We start from the raw sequence: 16,576 nt of genomic DNA on the forward strand, positions 1-16,576 counted from the left end.
CTTTGTGACCCCATGGACTGTAGCCTACCAGGCTCCTCCGTCCGTGGGATTTTCCAGGCAAGAGTACTGGAGTACTCTGGCCATTTCCTTTCTAAGGCTGCGGTTCATTTATTCATCACCAGGGGTCGGCAGACTTTTTCCTTAAAGGGACAAAGAGTGAATAGTTCGGAGCTTGCAGGCCATACAGTCTCTGTTGCAGCTACTCAACATTGCCAGTGGAGAGTGAAGGCAGCCACAGACCATGCAGAAACAAATGGGCGTAGCAATGTCCTAATAAAACTTTATTTGTAAAATCAGGAGGAAACTGTCAAGATCATAAAGAAACAAGGCAAGTTCAAGAAATTCACAGAACAGAGAACTGGGTGCAATATGGTGTCCCGGTTTGGTCTGGAAACAGAAAAAGGACCTTTGTTGAAAAATTCAGTGAAATCCAAATAAAGCTTAAAATGTAGTTAGTAGACTACACCAGTGTTCATTTCTTAGTTTGATAGTGTGCCATGGTTTATAAGATGTTAATAGAAGCAGCTAGGTGAAGTGTATACAGGAACTCTCTGTACCATCTTTGCAACTTTCCTACAAATCTGAAAGTATTCCAAGTAAAAGTTAAATTTTATTTATTTGTTACTGATTTAAATTCCTAAACTTACTCCAGTATACAGAAGTGGCCACGTGAATGCTGAGTCTAAAAATACACACAGTTAGGTTGAGTTCTTGTCAAAAAATAATTATAAAACTTATCTGAGTCCCCTAAAATGGATCTTAAACCTTTGGAGCCTGAACTCCTGTTAAAAGCAATATTGTTCTGCCATTTATGTGCTAATAATGCCTCCTCCAGAATAATTCCTGGCCAGAGACAACAGAACTGTTTATTTTTTTATAGCACTACTGTTAACTGACAAACTGCTTTTGCCCAAGGTTAAAATTATGTAAAGATGACCTAGAATGTGTGAGAAATTATTTACAAGGATTCTTACTACTTAGTTCTCTAAGAACATAATGATTACTACCCATTAAGCAATATGAATAATGTCAGTCACTTTACCCAAGATGCTTTGTTAACATACAAGAAAAAAAATCCATCTCAGGCTTAATTTAAGCCTGATACTAAAACATGATAAAGATAAAATAGAACTGTAGGCTAATCTCACCTGTGATTGATAGTGGGTTGGCCAAAAAGTTCATTGGAGTTTTCCATAAGATGCAGTGGAAATCTCGAGCAAAGTTTTTGGCCAACCCAGTACATCACATATAGATCAAATGCTGTTTAGGAGATTCATGCAGTGTTGTTTTGGGGCTTCCCTGGTGGCTCAGCTGGTAAAGAATCCACCTACAATGTGGGAGACCTGGGTTCGATCCCTGGGTTGTGAAGATCCCCTGGAGGAGGGAATGCTAGCCCACTCCAGTATTCTTGCCTGGAGAATCCCCATGGACAGAGGAGCATGGCGGGCTACAGTCCATGGGGTCACAAAGAGTCAGACACGACTGAATGACTAAGCACAACACAGGGTTGTTTTAATATTTGGAAATACACTGTTATAAAATCCATACATCAAAACTTAAACATGTGACTATCTTATTGGATATAGAAACAGCATTTGGTAAAAAATAAAATTTAGTTTCTTTGTAGAAACTTTTGGAAAACTAGAATTGGAAAGACAAATCAGTAATAATGATTTTTTTAAATATCCATTTCAAACTGACAGATTTCTCATAGTTGATGTTAAAACACAAGTGATATTCACATTAAAATCTGAAATGACACTCTCACCACCACCACTCTGTTATGAGGAGAAAGGATGAAAACTTTAAAAATGAAAAAAAATATTTTTGTTTGCATAAAAAATAATCACCTAGGAATCCCAAGAAAATGAACTGGGAAAACTATTACAATAAGATTATTGGACACAGAATATCAACAAAGCATATTTAACAACACAAATGAACAGTAATACTCAGGGATTGATAACAAAGGCAGACTTAAATACCAATGAGGGAAATAAAAGATCTGAATACATGATGAAAGTTTTCATGTGACTTTGGAAATATGCCTATCATGATGTTACTTCTTATCAAAAAAACACCATGTAGATGTGCTTCCAATAGAATTACCAATGCAAACCATGGACAGGATGATTCTGAGGTTCACGGGGGGTGGCTCTAATGCAGGAGACAGATTCAGTCTTTGGTCCTGGAGGATCCTACCTGCTGCAGAACAGCTAAGCCCACGTGCCACAACTACTGAACCTGTGCTCTAGAGCCCACGTGCCCTAGAGGCCATGCTCTGCAACAAGAGAAGCCACTGCAATGAGAAGCCTGTGCACCAGAGCTAGAGTTTAGCCCCTGCTCGCTGATACTAGGGGGGAAAAAAGCCCACACACCAGTGAAGACTCGGCACAGCCAAAAATAAAGTTCATCTGGAGAAATAGATTAATTTCTAAAAAAAATATCTAAAATTTCCTGTTGTCATATTTTCTTTGAAGTTTTTAAATAACTTCTGTCTTAAAGAATTGTTGCAGGAGTAATATAAGATCTCCCTAACCACTTTCGATTCACCAGCTCTTAGCATTTTGCACACTTGTTTTATCATTCTGTATGCCCACACACACATATATATATATATGTATATGCATATACATATAAATGTATAACTTACACTTTTCTGAACCATTCAAGAATGAATTATATACCTTATGCCCTTGGACCCTTAATAATCAGTGTATATTTCTGAAGAATAAGGGTATTTTCTTATGTAAGCACAGTGCATTGATAACAGTACTTTTATTTACAGTCTATATTCTAACTTTGCCAAGTGTCCCAATATAGTACTTTATAGCATTTTTTTCTTTCAGTACAGAATTCATTCCAGAATCATGTATTACATTTACTTTTCATTTCTGTCTTTCACTTTAATCTGGAACAGTTCTTCAACTTTTCTTTGTTTTTCATCACATGGATGTTTTTAAGAATACACACTAGATATTTTACAGAATATTTCTCACTTGGGGTTTGTCTGATATTTCCTCATGAGTAGATTCCATTAATGAATGCCCTTGTAGGTGAAATGTTACGTGAGTGAGGTTCTGACCTTCTCAGGGAATCACACCCACAGGAAATACACTTTTTGGTGAGTTTAGATTTTATCACTTGTTTCTACCCTCTACAATTACTTTTCCTCCTCTGGCAATTAATAAGCTTCTGGACAAAGACATTTTAAGATCTTGCTCATTACTATTTCTTTAATCAAACTTCTATAAATTCAGTAATCACTAATGATTCTAGCATATAATCTTTACTGTAATAAGTACAAAATTATAATTTTTCCAGTCCCACCACTTCTCTACATTTGTCAGATTTTCCCCCATTCATTTTTTTCATTCATTCATCTTTTTGTTAACAATGTGGACCAATGGGGGCTAATTGAGGCTGGTTCCTGTATCCTTCTGACAGAATTCCATCATCTTAAGAGCATTTCTTTACTTCCCAGCACAACAGAACATTCCCAGCTCATCTTGTATCTTTCTTACCCTAGCCTTGGAATCAGTCACTTATTCCAGGAGCCCTGGTTCCTTTTAATGAGGAATGGTGATAGTGGGAGTCTTTGCTTGTAATCTCTTTGAAAGGACAAAGCTGAGTCATGTGTGTTTGTGTGTGTGTGTTCTTAAAATTATGAGTTCATACGAATGCCTTCAATTCCAGTCCAGCGCCATGGAGTTCTTTCTTGCTTTTCTCAATTCCATACTTCTCTCTCCCCTGCCACAGTGAAAACTCCCAAACTATGGACACATTTACTCATTTCTTCAATCCTACAACACATGTAAAGTAGTTTGAGATTCACTGTCCCTATACCTCCATGCAAAACAAATCTACTAAAAAGAACACAATTTTGGTCGGTCTTTTGTTTTCCCTACTGGCACTATATAGTCAGTGTTCCACAGTCACTTTGATTATTTCTCTGTCTCCAGGGCTATTAGTTTATTCATTTAAAATACAGTTGGGTTCATCTATTTCCATTTGCATTCAGTTTTTGTTTAATTTCTTGTTAATTTTATTATTATTCTTTTTAATATGTAGACCATTGGCCCACTTTCTAACAGTTGAAACTCGATAGCATGGTTTACTCATAGAGGTGTCACTTGCCCTGTCCCTTCCCCCAGGTTCCTCACTCCCCTCCCTCCTGGAAGTAACCAATTACATTGTTTTCTGGCTTATTTTTCTTATGTTCCTTTAAAAAAAAAAAAGGCAGAAATATATGTATACTACTTTTCCTTCTTTCTTAAACAAGATGGTGGTATACCTTATACATTTTCATGTTCTTTGCTTTTTTTTTTTTTTTAAACTTAGTCTATTCTGGAAGTCATTCCATACCGATTCATTGAACTAACTAACCTCTTTCTTTCTCACATAACATCAGTTCATGTGTGTACCTTAGTTTATTCAATCAATTGTCAATGTTTGGGCACTTAAATAGATTCCAATATTTTTTTACAAACACAAATAATGCTATAGTGAATAACCTTGTATATGTGTATTTTCATACTGTTGGAGAAATATCTTTGGGGTAAATTCCTAAAAGTAGCATTGCTGAGTGGAAGGATAAATGCATGAATAGTTTGGTTAAATATTGCCAAATTCCCTGCCCCTGGGCTTCTACTATGTTGCATTTCCACCAGCTGTGAACTAGAGTGCCTATTTCCCCATAGCTTTACCAACTGAGTGCAGTGTCAAGCTTCTGAATATTTATCAGTATTCTAGGTGAGAAATGATATCTCAGTGTAATTGTAGTTGACACTTCTCTGGTTGTGAGAGAAGTTGAACATCTTTCCATAGATGCATCTTTTCCATTATGCATCTTTTTAGTGGGTTGATTTTTCATGACATTTCTGTTTTTCTGGAGGGTTTGGGGTCATTTTTTAAACAGCTGTTTATGTATTAGGAATATTAGTTCCTTTTCTGTGATATACACTGGAAATATTTTCTCTCAGCCTGCTACTTGACTTTTGACTTTGATTCTGTTTTCTCTTTCTATCCAAAAACTTTGAATCAGAATAACCGCAAGTGAGGGCTGTTGTTATCAGATCTCAAAATGTATGATAGGGATATAGAAATTAAAACAACATTGTTATGATGTGAAAATAGGCAGAAAGGTCATTAGGAAAAAATATATGTATGCATTTGAATGTATGTGTTTTATAAATTTAATATATGATAAATGTGGCACTTCAAATCTGAGATGAAAGGGATGGTTATTTGGAAATGTACTGGACATTAGGTTAGCTATTTAGGAATTAGAGCCCTGTCTTAAATAATCCAAGTAAATTTTATGTAAATAAGTTAAATAAATATTTAATAAATGAAACCATCAAAATAGCAGAAGAAAATATTGGTTAATGATATCAGCATTTCTCAGCCTCAGCACTCATGAAAATTGGACTGGATGAATCTTTGCTCTGGGGGCTGTCGTGTGCCTTGTAAGCATTTTTAGCACCATTCTTTGTCTCTCTCCACTAGATGTAAATAGCACCCTCACAGTCATGGAAATCTAGAATGTCTCAGGACACCCAGGAAGGTGGGGGAGGGGACAAAAGCACACCTCCATCGAACCACTGATCTGTATCTACTCAACAAGGAGGAGCAGAACACCCAAGATTGAACTCAGAAAGGAAATCTTTTTAAATGTTTGCTACATTAAAACAACCAAAAAAACCCTAATACTTAAACCATAGAATTGAAATTCAGGCAACATATTAGGAAATATATAGCATAAACGACATTCACATTGCATAAAAAGAAGTCAATAAGATGACCATCACAGGGCTTCCCTGGTGGTCCAGCGGTTAAGAGTCCGCCTGCCAGTGTAGGGGACACAGGTTCATCCCTGGTCCAGGAAGAGCCATGTGCCTTGGGGCAGCTAAGCCTGGTCCACCACAACTACTGAGCCCAAATGCCTTAGTTACTGGAGCCTGTGGTCTGGCAACAAGAGGAGCCACCGCAATGAGGAGCCCAAGCACCGCAACAAAGAGTAGCCCCTGCTCACTGCAACTAGAGAAAGGCCATGCACAGCAGCCAAGACCCAGTGCAACCATGAATAGATATATAAATCTTGAAAAGACAACCATCACAGTAGAAAAATGGGTGAGGGATAGGAGGAGACAGTTCACAAAAGAAAAACTCTAAATAGCCTGATAAATACCAAAAAATTTTCACAAGCATAAATAAATGCAGGTTACATGCTTTACCTTTAATACTGGTAGGCATTAAACCTAGTCAGCATGGGTATGGGGAAACAAGCTCATAAAGTAGAAATATGAATATGTGTAACACTCCCGATTTAGCACACACACACGCATAACACGCCTGAAGTATTGGGCTGGCCAAAAAGTTCATTTGGGTTTGTCATTACATCTTACAGAAAAACCTGAACAAACTTTTTGGCCAACCCAATACAATAGGCAACACATATTAGACCTTTCAAATATATACACAGCTTTGTTCATGCATTCTGTTTCTGAGACTTTATCCTAAGGAAATAAAGTGTGAAATGTTTATTGCAGTACTATTTATAATTGTTAAAAATTGGGAAATCCCATCTGCCTAACAGTAGGGAATTGGTCAAATAAATGAAGGCATATCCATATATAATGGAATATGTTAGGTCGGTATTAATATTAATGGAGTATACGCAGAGGAAAATGGACAAATTACAGTGAGAAGCATAGCAGTAAAATTGTATGTATATTGATAAATATCCCTGAGATAGACTAATACACTTGTTTCTTTTTTTAGAACAGGAATTTAAATTTTTGAGTTTGAGTGGTGCAATAAGCATAGTAAAATTAGTTTTGCTTAAAACATCACTCAAGAATTTTTAATTTTTATATTAAAATAGTTGATTAACAATTTTGTGTTACTTTTAAGTGTACAGCAGAATGATTAAATTGTACATATACATGCTATCTACTCTTTTTTAAGTTCTTTTCCCACTTAAGTTATTGCAGAATATTGAGCTGAGTTCCCTGTGCTGTATAGTAGGTCCTTGTTGGTTATCCATTTTCAATATAGCAGTGTACACATGTCAATCTGAACCCCCCTCAATTGACCAACCCCTCACCCCCAGCCCTTCCCTACTGGTAACCATAAGTTCGTTCTTTAAGTCTGTTTCTGTGTTGTAAATAAGTTCATTTGTGTTAGGGTTTTTTTTTTTTAGATTCCATGTATAAGTGATATCATATGATAATTTGTCTTTGTCTGACTTAATTCATTTAGTATAATTTCCATGTCTATCCATGTTGCTGTAAATGGCATTATTTCATTCCTTTTAATGGCTGAGTAGCATTCCAGTGTATATATGAACCAATGTTTGGGTGGTTTTTCTGGCCTGTGGTTATTCAGCAGTTAGGTGTGATTTTGGTGTTTTCATAAGAAGTTGCACTCACATCCTTCTACTCTGCCATCTTGTCTTTTCTTCCCATTTTTATAAAATTGTTAGCAGGTTATCTTTAGTGACTGGTTAGGTCGTATAGACTTTGCTCATTTTTGTATCTGTATTTTCTAATAATTCTTCTGATGAATGTGAGTAGTTTGTAAAATAAAAGAGTAGGAGAACAGACATTTCTTAAATCCTTTGTCCCAACTTGAGAAAATTTAATAAAATTAGCAAAACTTTAAAGGTAAAAAATTAGTAGAATTTTAGTAGTTCAAAAGGTATTTTCTACATTAGTATTTATGGAAGTATTTGTATAATTGAAAAAGATACAATGATAAAATTAAAGTCCCAAAATAATTATCTGCATAGTAGAATACATAGGAAAAAAAACCTAGAAGGATGTTTATCAAACCATTAACCATAGTCATCAGACTCGTGGGTGTTATTTTCTTCTTATGTTTTTCTTCTGTATTTCCCAAAATTTTACTGAGGAATACAAGGTACCTTGTTCTTCAGGGGGGAAAAAAAGTGTTTTTAAAAGTCTAAACTAACATCATCCTATTATTGTTAACCACATAAATGTTATAGGAGAAATGGAGTGTCTAAATTTAGTATTAAAACAGCATTTTCCTTTGTGCATGCACATCTGTGTCTTAATATAAAGTTTTCTACTTCTCCATGCGAATAAACTAAAGAAAACAACCCTGAAATTTGATTTATCCTATCGTAGGTTGCTTCGGGTGAATGCAATGAAGACACCGAAGTTTACAACATCACCCTGTGTACGGGGGATGAACTCACTCTAATGGGCCAGGCAGAAATCCTTTATGCAAAGACTTTCAAGGAGAAGTCACGACTCAACACTATCTTCAAAAAGATTGGGAAACTCAATTCCATCAGCAAGCTGGGAAAAGGCAAAATGCCCTGCCTCATTTGCATGAATCACCGGACCAACGAGAGCATCAGCCTCCCGTTCCAGTGCAAGGGCAGGTTTAGCACCCGCAGCCCCCTGGAGCTTCAAATGCAGGAGGGCGAGCATACCATCCGCAACATCGTGGAGAAAACCAGGCTGCCCGTGAACGTGACCGTGCCCAGCCCACCGCCCAGGAACCCGTACGACCTGCACTTCATCCGCGAGGGGCACCGCTACAAGTTTGTGAACATCCAGACCAAGACCGTGGTGGTCTGCTGTGTGCTGCGGAACAACAAGATTCTCCCGATGCACTTCCCTCTGCACCTGAGCGTCCCGAAGTTCAGCCTCCCGGAGCACCTGGTCAAGGGAGAGGGATGGCCCGAAACCCTGGTCCATCACTGGCTGGGGATCTGCCAAGAGCAGTTCGACATCGATGAGTATTCACGGGCGGTCCGCGACGTGAAAACCGACTGGAACGAGGACTGTAAGAGCCCCAAGAAGGGCCGGTGCGCCGGCCACAACCACGTGCCCAATTCCCTTAGCTACGCTCGCGATGAGCTCACCCAGTCCTTCCACCGGCTCTCGGTCTGTGTGTATGGCAACAATCTCCATGGCAACAGCGAGGTGAACCTCCACGGCTGCAGGGACCTGGGGGGAGAGTGGGCCCCCTTTCCTCACGACATCCTACCCTATCAGGACTCGGGGGACAGCGGGAGCGACTACCTTTTCCCAGAAGCTGGTGAGGAATCTGCAGGCATGGCAGGGAAGTCGGAACTTCCTTATGAAGAGCTGTGGCTGGAGGAAGGCAAGCCCAGCCATCAGCCTCTCACTCGGTCGCTGAGTGAGAAGAGCAGATGTGACCAGTTTCGAGGTTCTGTCCGGTCCAAGTGTGCAACTGCGCCCCTTCCTGTGCCCGGAGCGCTGGGTGCAGCGGTGAAGTCTGCAGAGATCGCCCTACCTCCGCCTCCAGTGCCTCCCAAATCTGAAGCCGTAAGTCCTTTCTGTTTTGGGGGTGATGGGCCAGTTCTTCTGTCTCTTTGCTCAGTCCTCTGCTAATTTACTTTCTTTCTTAAAGAAAGGAAAACTCCCCAATGCATGGTGATCAGAATGAGCAATTTGCTGAATTTGGAGTGAAATAGAAATACTTGGTGTTCTTTTTTTTTTTTTTTTAACCAGTTGGGAGTTAAGAGTTTAACTTTATGTTTGATGAGAAACATGTGTGTGTGTGTGTGTGTGTGTTAGTTGCTCAATCATGTCTGACTCTTTGCGACCCCATGGACTGTATAGCCCACCAGGCTTCTCTGTCCATGGTATTTCCCAGGCAAGAATACTGGAGTGGGTTGCCATTTCCTCCTCCAGGGGATCTTCCCGAGAAACTCTTTTAAGAGAGTTTTATTAAGAGAAGTGTAAATATGCTGCCTAGAGAACAGAAAATAGGGAGGGAAAAGCAGAAGGCTGAGCAGAGAAAAGGTATGAACTTGGTAACAGGTATGGAATGATGACGCCCTCAGCTCCAGCCATCGGTAGCAGCAGATGGCAGGGAAAAATGAGCTGCTTGGGAACATTTCAGAGATGCAGCTAGCAGTATTACTGATAAATTGGGCGTGGGTAGTCAAGGAGAGAAATCAGGAGACACTCTGAGATGTGTAGCCTGAGCAGCAGAGTGGATATTAGCACCACTTGGACTGAAGGAATAGATTTATTTGGTGGGGGAGGAGGATCAAGAGACATCTGTCAGCATCATTTGTAACTCTCTCTTCGAAGTTACATTGAGATTAGAGTGTCATGGGTGTGCTCACACACACATATTGAGATCAGAGTGTCATGGGTGTGCTCACTTACACGCATTGAGATCAAAGTATGATGGGTGTGTTCACACACACGTATTGCAATCAGAGCATCTTGGGTGTGCTCATGCACGCTCATTGAAATCAGAGCGTCATGGGTGTACTCACCCACACGCATTGAGATCAGATGTCACAGGTGTGTGTGCTCACACACGCACATACACAGACCCAGAGCAGAACCAGGGGCCAACATGGTTTTGTTCACCACCTCAAACACAGCTCACTCAAAGCTTGAGGAGGCATCTGTCAAATTGTAATGGAAAAAGATCATATAGGATAGGAAAAAGGGCCTCTGTTTTGACCATGTTCTTTGATTGACGGGCACTCTGAACCTTCTTGCCTCACTTTTTTTATCATGGATTTCATTATATCTGAAGGGAAAAAGTGCTCGAGGCATCAGATATAATTCTGTTCATTTATTTGATAGTATCTATGGCAGTGGTTTCCTTTTTTTCTATCTCTAGCAGAATCCTTCTTTTTTAAAGGAAAACTTATATGAACCACAATAAATAGAAGAATTACAGTCAAAACCCATCAGATCGGAGGGCTGGGGTTCTCCCCATAGTCCTGTCCACTCTGCTCCCACCAGGTGGCCTCATGGCACCCCTCTGGCATGAACGGGCTGTGCAAAGCTTTGCTTCAAACCATGGAGTTACTGGGTCCCATGCTACACATGCTGGAAGAATCACCATCAGTAACCCCAGAAATAATGATTTTGGACTCCAGTAGCTTCCCCTTTTGTAGGGAAGGTAACAAATGAAAAGAGAGGATGACTATGGAGGTTAAAATGTGGGAGGTATACACAGGTCATGTAGAGGAGAGTTCAGAGAAGAAAAATTTCTGATTGGGCAGGAGAAGCCTTCATGGAGATCATGGGATTTCAGATGAGCTGAGGGTGTACACGTGAATCGGAATCCCTTCCTGATCAAGGGGAAGATCCCCTGGAGAAGGAAATGGCAACCCACTCCAGTACTCTTGCCTGGAAAATTCCATGGACAGGGGACCCTGGCAGGCTACAGTCCATGGGGTCTCAAGAGTCAGACTTGACTAGCACGCACATACTAAGGCAGAAGCCCAGAGATCCCTGTACCTGGAAGGGGGTGTGGAATATTTGGGGGAATTCTTGGTGGAGTCAGAGTCCTTGGTTCTTTTATTCATGTTGGATGGTATTCCTCAAAACAGGTCAGAGGTAAGGGGAGGTAAGTAAGAGGTAAAGTACTCTGAGCAAGTACTTCAGGCAGTTACAGGACTGTCTCAGCCTAGCTGTATATTTGATGTTGCTTGAAGCTTAGAGTCCTTCTCTTCAACGGGAATGTGATCACATGAACTTTTCCTGTAGAACTCTGCTCCCACCTGGCACATAATGGGGAGTCCTGTTTGTTGACTGACTGGTTGACTCATCCAGTATGGTCACACCCAGTTATTTATGTAACTAAGTCTTGAGGTAGGAAACTGGCGATGCTTGTTTTCACTGTGGCTAATGGAAGATGAGTAAGAGCATAAATATTAAGAGGCCCTATCTTGACCTTGGTCCTAAAAGAAAAATGTTGAGTTAAATTTGAAACTGAAAGCAAATCTCACAGCAGAATGAAAGATTTGGGACTCCAATCTAAGCTGTAATTTCTTACGACATAAGAGAACCTTCTTAGAGCATATTCAGTGTTTATATAGAATGCTCCAATCATAAAGACGTTTTATAAACACCAGAAATTACTTTATTTTCCTTTTTTAAGAATCATGCATTTTGAATGAAGTCATATATTTTATTGGTTCTGTGGCCATGAAACAGGTTTTCCAGTTTTAGGATGTGCGTGGGATCCAGAGAATGTCATGACTGTTAGATGTGGCTTCAACTTGTAGTTTTAAAAGAGAACTTTAATGGGGCATAAATTCAAGTGCTCCCACAGAATTAAATAAAACTCCTTTGGATAGTGACAGTGGGGTGTGTCCAGAGAGAGAGATGGGCCATGTGTCTCACAGCTATCCTTCTAATAATTAAAGATGGTAGTAAGCTTTCCCGTGAGGCCATATTCAGGTAAGGCGTTATCTGGGAAAGTGACAAATCCCATCAGGTCTTGAGGAACAGAAGATACTGGAGTAACAGAACAGAGTCAAAGAAGGCATATCCTCTTTATAAAAAGAAACAAAGCTGGTAGTTGGTGAATGACCTCTTGGCAACAGTCCGTGGCCTGGTCTTACTAAGATCTACAGGGACAGTGGCTCCCTGCAGGGAGTGTCAGCCTTGCCGTTTCTTTTTCTTCACCACCTGCTTCAGGGGCCTTTGTTGTTGTTTAGTCACTAAGCACGTCCAACTCTCTTGACCCCATGGACTACAGCCCACCAGGCCTCTCTGTCCATGGAATTCTCCAGGCAAAAATACTGGAGTGTGTTGCCATTTCCTTCTCCAGGGGATTTTCCCAACCCAAGTCTCTTGCATTGCAGGTAGACTTTTTACCAATGGAGCCCCCAGGGAAGCCCCCTGAGTTATAGCAAATATCTGCACTATTTCTCCACATTTTGATGGTCTTTGTTTCTGTAAAAAAATTCTGAAAAAAACTTTCTCCTTCAACAACAACACTTGCTGTGTTTCCAACAGTGAGCTGCAGTTCCATCATCATCCAAGTTAATTTTTTGACCATTTTCCTGCCCATATTCTGGAATGGGAAACTAGGCTGTGGGGCCAAACAGAAAATCCTCAGTGGAGGGGTAATCAGTTTAACCCTGTTAGTGTACTTTGTACTTGATGTGGCTACTTAGAATTATGCTCTAATCCAGCAGTTCCCAACCTTTTTGATACCAGGGACTGGATTTCATGGAGGACAATTTTTCCACAGACCAGGGTTAGTCAGGGGGTGGTTTCTGTTTCACTCACCGCTCCTGTCCTGTACAGCCCGATTCCTGCTCTGGCCTGTATCTTTGTAATGATCATCAAATACAAAGGTTTTTCTCTTTAAGTGGTCCATGGCCTGTGGGTTAGAGACCCCTGTATCTTTGTAATGATTGTTGAATACAAAGGTTTTCTTCTTTAAGCACAAAAACCTGCTGCTTCTCTTTCCCAGGAATAAAAATCTTTTCCTCTCCCTAACTGGAACATCCAAGGGAGGAGTAAAGAGCTCCTGGTTCCAGGCACAGAAGAGATGCGGCCACTTCTGTGCTTTAAAATTGCTGCAGACAAGCCCAAGCTGGGGACTTGCCCAGCTTGCTGAGGGCTGACATTCTCATTTCTTAAAATTGTGCCTGCTTAGCTGCTGGTGTTAAGTCACTTCGTCGTGTCCGACTCTGTGCGACCCCATAGACGGCAGCCCACCAGGCTCCCCTGTACCTGGGATTCTCCAGGTAAGAACACTGGAGTGGGTTGCCATTTCCTTCTCCAATGCATAAAAGTGAAAAGGGAAAGGGAAGTCACTCAGTCGTGTCCGACTCTTAGCGACCCCATGGATTGCAGCCTACCAGGCTCCTCCATCCATGGGATTTTCCAGGCAAGAGTACTGGAGTGGGGTGCCATTGCCTTCTCCGTAAAACTGTGCCAAGTGCCCTCAAATCAGAATGACCTGACAGTTCCACTTAAGTGGGTTATCCTTAGTTGGTTCCTATGTTCTAAACACATCCTCTTATTTCATGACATTGTGGCCCTCATTCCATAATTTTAATTTTCTGGCTGTTGGCTGATAATGTCTAATATATTTACCCAGATACACTCTATAAGTGACAGTCTTCAAGAGCTGTCTTTTTTTAAACCTCTTTGGAAAATGCCATTTTGGAGAGCAATGATGAGAAAGCTTGACACTGCTTGAAATTCTAGAAATAGAATGTTTGACTTTCAGACTATTCTGGTTTATGTGATGAATCACAAATCAGTATCAGAACTACAGGATCACAACTTGTCTATAGCTACCTGTGCAATAGTATCAAACCTGAGGACCCCAGAACCCAGGGATTAATTTCTATCCTCTTCCTGTCTTTAGTAATAGGGGGAAAAAAAATGCATTCACTCTTGGTTGGATGTTAACATCACAGTGATTCCTAAGATTCATGAAAGGAATATCCTAAAAGGAGCTCTAGGTTATAAACCACTTGTTTAAAGCAAGTTTTACTGCAGTATGGATGGAGAATTTGTTAACCTTTGGAATGGCCCCCTTGACATTTGAGAAGCAGGATGTGGGGATTGAGTCATAAGGTGGATTGGTAGCATACATCCACAGTTATAAGATTTTCATTCATTTTAAATAAAGTTCCTGTAATGGAGCACACTGTGTTACTGATGCTTGAGGAAAATAAGACAGAAAGGATGAATTTAATCCAGATTCCACACTGGACTGAGTTCAGTAGGTGCTTAAAAAGACTGACTGGCTACACAGAGGTGATTTGGAGCATCTGAATCTGTTTCAGACAGGCTGAGCACCTGATGAGAAGGTGGAAGGAGACCCCAACGACCCTGAGTCTTCATTTCCCCTCTCAGAGGAATTTCACCAGAAGCAGAGAGGAGTGATCTGCCACACTATGTGATAGATAGATAGAGGCACAGAGCATCGCATCTAAGAGCACACGTGGCTTTTCATCCTCCCCCTGCCCCTTAGCAGTTTCATAGCTTGGGCAAAATATTTCACTTCTTGAGTCAGTTCCTGCAAGACTTAATAATAACATCTTCCTTGCATTATTGTATTGTGCAAAGTACTTGGCAGTATTCCCTGGCACGTGGTAAGCATTAAGTAAGTAGTAGCAATACCTCGATAGGAGATGGATTATTTTTTTAGGGTCAGATAGAAAATAAGTTTTTGGAGGTTATTTCCTCTGTCCTTCCTTACCTAAGGTATAAGGCTCCCCAGAGAGTCATGGAAACTGATGGGGACAAGGACATCTACCTCCACAGCCAGGCCAGCAGAGACTCCCGGCACCCAGACAGGGGACAGTCATCCCTGCCTTCCCAAAGTGCCTGTGAGTTTCATTTTCCTAGTTTTTTAAGATATCCCAGGAACCTTACTGGGTTTAAAAGTAACAAAACCTTCTTTTCATCTGAGTTTTAAAATGTCTACTTGATAAGCTATATGTTACAGTTAACCAGCTGTGGAGCCAAAATTGTAATCTTCATAAACCAAGAACTACAGAAATGCTCAGCCACCTATGGACCCCAATAATATGTAATCCCTTCATGGGAGACCTGGGGACTTTGTAGAACTAGAGTGTATCTATAAAAACGCCACACATGGTTCCAAGGCTACAGATGCACATCAAGAAACTCAAATTCCTAGGAAAACCTCTCTAGAAATACTAAAGCTGAGAAGTTGCCTTGGCTGATTCCATTAGGCATGGGTAGGGCTAGGTCACGGTGCTGCCAGATGTCACAGCAGGATGTGGCCACCCTACACGGCTGCCTAAACTAAGGGGGAATCATAAAATACATTGCTTAAAAGCTGAGAGAAGGGATTTTCAGGAGTTGAGCTGGAAGAATTGATTTTACTCTACTGCCAACAAACACTGAGCAAAGAGGCAACAGGCATGCGTGCTAAAAACAGCCCTTTAGTTTTTACAGGTTACACAAGGATGTTCCCACACACAAATAGCCCTCCACGCCCATGGTAGATAATTATTTCTCCTAAATTCATAGAGTAAGAAAAATATAACTAAAAATCAAGAAACAGAGGAAACACTCCCAATTGAAAGATCAGTAGAATTCCCCCTGAAAGAACCAACAGTGAAACAAACTCTTCAGTCTCATAGACACCAAGTTAAAAGGAGATCGTGAAAATACTGAAGAAATTAAGAAGAGTTATCAATTGGAATTCAGATTACGGTAAAGGGGAACTAGAAGCTATAAAGAGGAGTGAAAAAAATTAGAAAACTCATTTGCTGAGGTGAAACCTGAGCTAAAGGCAATGAATAGTAGATTGCATAATGAAGAATGAATAAATATTCTGGAATATAGAATAATGGAAATCACCCACTCAGAAGAAGCCAAATGAAAAATTTTAAATGAAAGCAAAGTAAGAAACCTATGGGAAAATATAAAGCATGCCAATCTATGTATAATAGAGATCCCAAAAGGAGGAAAAAGAGAAAGGGGGATTGAAATTTTATTTGGAGAAGTTATGGCTGAAAACTTCTCAAACCTAAAGAAGGAACAGATATCCAGGTATAGGAGGCATAAAGGGTCCCAAATAAGATGAACCCAAACAGACCTACACCAAGATATAATAGAAATGGCAAAAGTTAAAAAGAGGATTCTAAATAGGCAGTAACAGAAAAACAAAGATTTAATTACAAGGGAACCGCCATTAGTTTATCAGCTGATTTCTCTACAGAAACATTTGCAGGCCAGAGGAAATAGCAACATGGGGGAAATATGCAACCTAGGATACTCTACCCTGTAAAATTATTATTTAGAAGACAAAGAAT

General features: G+C 40.3%; 1 protein-coding gene across 3 annotated transcripts in view; it reads left to right on the forward strand.

Annotated features, from left to right (window-relative positions):
- Positions 1 to 16,576, forward strand: part of GAREM1 (GRB2 associated regulator of MAPK1 subtype 1) — a 222,205-nt gene that overhangs the window by 185,368 nt on the left and 20,261 nt on the right. For all 3 annotated transcript variants that reach the window (XM_061131155.1, XM_061131156.1, XM_061131157.1), the window contains one exon: positions 8,154 to 9,326. In XM_061131155.1, coding sequence (XP_060987138.1) covers positions 8,154 to 9,326 — 1,173 coding nt within the window. The remainder of the gene's footprint in view (positions 1 to 8,153; positions 9,327 to 16,576) is intronic.

Source organism: Dama dama, chromosome 27 (assembly GCF_033118175.1).
Source record: "Dama dama isolate Ldn47 chromosome 27, ASM3311817v1, whole genome shotgun sequence".
Classification (NCBI taxonomy): Eukaryota; Metazoa; Chordata; class Mammalia; order Artiodactyla; family Cervidae; genus Dama; species Dama dama.